Source organism: Belonocnema kinseyi, chromosome 6 (genome assembly GCF_010883055.1).
Source record: "Belonocnema kinseyi isolate 2016_QV_RU_SX_M_011 chromosome 6, B_treatae_v1, whole genome shotgun sequence".
Lineage (NCBI taxonomy): Eukaryota > Metazoa > Arthropoda > Insecta > Hymenoptera > Cynipidae > Belonocnema > Belonocnema kinseyi.
In genome coordinates, this window is record NC_046662.1 from 17,649,688 (window position 1) to 17,652,447 (window position 2,760).

Consider the following 2,760-nt stretch of genomic DNA (forward strand, 5'->3'; position numbering starts at 1 on the left):
CTGAACTATTTAATTTTTCGTTGAATATTCAGTTCGTAATTGAGGCGTCATCTGTTTCGGTTCAAAACGAACCTTTTTGATTGGAAATTCAACTCTTTCCTTAATTTTTTTTATTAATTTCTATCATCATAAAATCTACTTATATTATTTTGGTAAAAAAATGATATTTTTTCAGATAAAAATCATATATTTGTTTCAAACTTTCTAGATTTTGTAGAAAATTCGTAATTTTTTGTAGAAACGTAATATTATTGGTTGAAAATTGATATTTTTCGTTAAGGATTGAGTTATTTAAAATAATCCTTTTCAGTTTGTCAAAAACAAATATCTTTAAAAGAAATTTCGGTTCTACTATTTTTGGTTGGAAATTAATATTTTAAATTAAAAGTTGACCTTTTGTACTCAATAACTAAATTTTTTAAATTTTTATGTTTTAGTAGAAAATTAATCCTTTTGGTTTAAAATCGACCTTTTTCGTTAAAGATTGAACTATTTCGAAATAAATTTAGCTGTTATGATGCAGTATTTAGAAATTCAGAATTTTGTTGAAAATTCGTTATTTTTGGCAGAAAAATTAACTTCCTAATTGAAATTTCATCTTTGTTTCGACGATTCTTTTACTACATGAACAATTCGTTTTTTGGTGAAAAAATAATTTCTTTAAGAGAAAAGCCAATTATACCTCTTTGATAGAAAAATGATATTTAAAGAAAATTGATTTTTATTTTGTTAGAATTATAATTTTTTTTAAAACGTCTTTCTGAACAGGGAAATTAATCTTCGCGGTTGAAAATTCATCTTCTTCATTGAGGGTACTGTTATTATTTTTTGAAAATTCTTTCACAATTAGTCAAAAATTAATTTATGTAAAATAAAATTGGATTATATCATTTTTGGTAGAGAATTTATATTTGAATTTGAAAATTTATCTTTTTTAGTTGAAAATTCAACTCTTTGGTTTAAAAATGCACAAATTTAGATGAAAATTCGTTATTTTTGTAGGAAATTAGTCCTCTTGTTTGAAAATTCATCTTTGTGATAGAGAACAAAACTATTAAGTTGCACATTCCGTTTTTTTTTATTTTGTAAAAATTAAATTTTCTAACTGAAAATTTAACTATCCCGCTTTTGGTGGAACACTGAAATTTGGAATTAAAAATGGATATTTTTGAGTTGTAAATTCATTTATTTATTTCAAACATTTTCTTTTTTATATAAAATAAATCTTCTTGTTTGAAAATACATCTGTTTGCTTGAAAGATCAACTATGTATGTATCATCAAATGCATCTATTTTGGTAAAATTTCAATTCATTTTTTGAAATTCAATTGTTTGTTGTTAAATATTAATTCTTCTAACTAAAAACGAATTATCCTATTTCTCGTTTTATATCATTATATTTTTAATTAAAAATTTATCTGCCGGTATCGATAAGGAATTAATTATTTTTCGTGCATGAAGGAAAACACTACAATAAAAGAAATGTAAATACTTATTAAGTAGGATGGCACTAAACGAAATTATTTAACGTACAAACATTACCAATAATGTTATAGAAATTTTTTGAGTCGGTCGGGCACGTTGAAGTCTTGCCTGCATCACCCTTATTAAGAGTCTTCACGAAGAAATTCTGCGAAGACATATCCTTCACGAAGCCGCTTTGTTTTATGGTCATATCTTCGGTTAGTGGACAAGATGTGGCTGGACAAAACACGGTAATGATTACACAAACAACACTTATATTTTATATAATAAACATTTAATATATTGATCTTATACAAGTGATTATACAGCACTTTCAGCTTCAATTATATTATCAAAACACATAATTTCTTCAATAATCTTTTTTTTAATACCTAATATTGGATAAATTGTAAAACTCGATACGAGTTTATGAAATAACTTTTTATATTCTAAATAAAATCTTATGCTTTAAACTTTTTAGACTATTTTGGCTGGGTTGCTTCCTTACTCTCCTGCTGGATGCTCTACGAAGCAGTTACTTCATTTTGGATTTGGCTTCGAAAATCCCAGTACGATTGAGTCTCCTTAATAAAATAATACATATCACTGTTATAATATTTTTAAGAAAATTGATTCGAGGTTTATTCTGCGCAGATACGTTTCGCCAATACGACTATGGAGTAGCCAAAAATTTGTTGAAATATAAATCAGTAACTCCTCCAGAATATCCCCTGGAAAAGGTTACAATGCCTGTAGCTATTTATCATGGAACTAACGAATTCTTAGTTGACCCAAAGGTTAGTGGAATAAAAATTTAAGTAAAATAGATGACCAGAGATTTGTGGTTATTAAATATTTAAGGCGCATTACCTGATATATGCCCGTAAGTAGAAAAAAAATTTACTTTTTTCAGGACATCGCCTTGCTTGAAAATAAACTGAAAAATATTGTTCGAGTTTCAATCTGCAATGAAAGTTTAAATCATTTTGATTTCAATTATGGCAGCAACATACGTATGGAAGCATACAATGATGCTATGAAATTGATGGAAGGGTACTAACCTTATAAATGAAAGAAAATAAAATAAAAAGAAAGGAAAATTATTTATTGGACAAAACACGTGATCGGGCGTCAAGATAAAATGCTGAGTATTTTAAATAAGGAAACAAATCGTTGCAAATCTATTTTTTAAGAGCTGTAATTGGATTTGAAAGGTCCCACTGGGAAACATTTTTCCTAATTTTTGCTAGAAAAGACTGCAGGAATTTTTCATAAATATGCAAAATATATCCGAAA

General features: G+C 26.7%; 1 protein-coding gene across 1 annotated transcript; it reads left to right on the forward strand.

Annotated features, from left to right (window-relative positions):
• Window positions 1-1,507: 1,507 nt before the first annotated feature.
• On the forward strand, window positions 1,508-2,524 carry LOC117175281 (lipase 3-like). The gene is made up of 4 exons (XM_033364991.1): window positions 1,508-1,715; window positions 1,946-2,033; window positions 2,119-2,261; window positions 2,378-2,524. Exons 1-4 carry the CDS (start codon window positions 1,668-1,670, stop codon window positions 2,522-2,524), a joined length of 426 nt encoding a protein of 141 aa, XP_033220882.1. The 5' UTR covers window positions 1,508-1,667.
• Window positions 2,525-2,760: the final 236 nt, after the last annotated feature.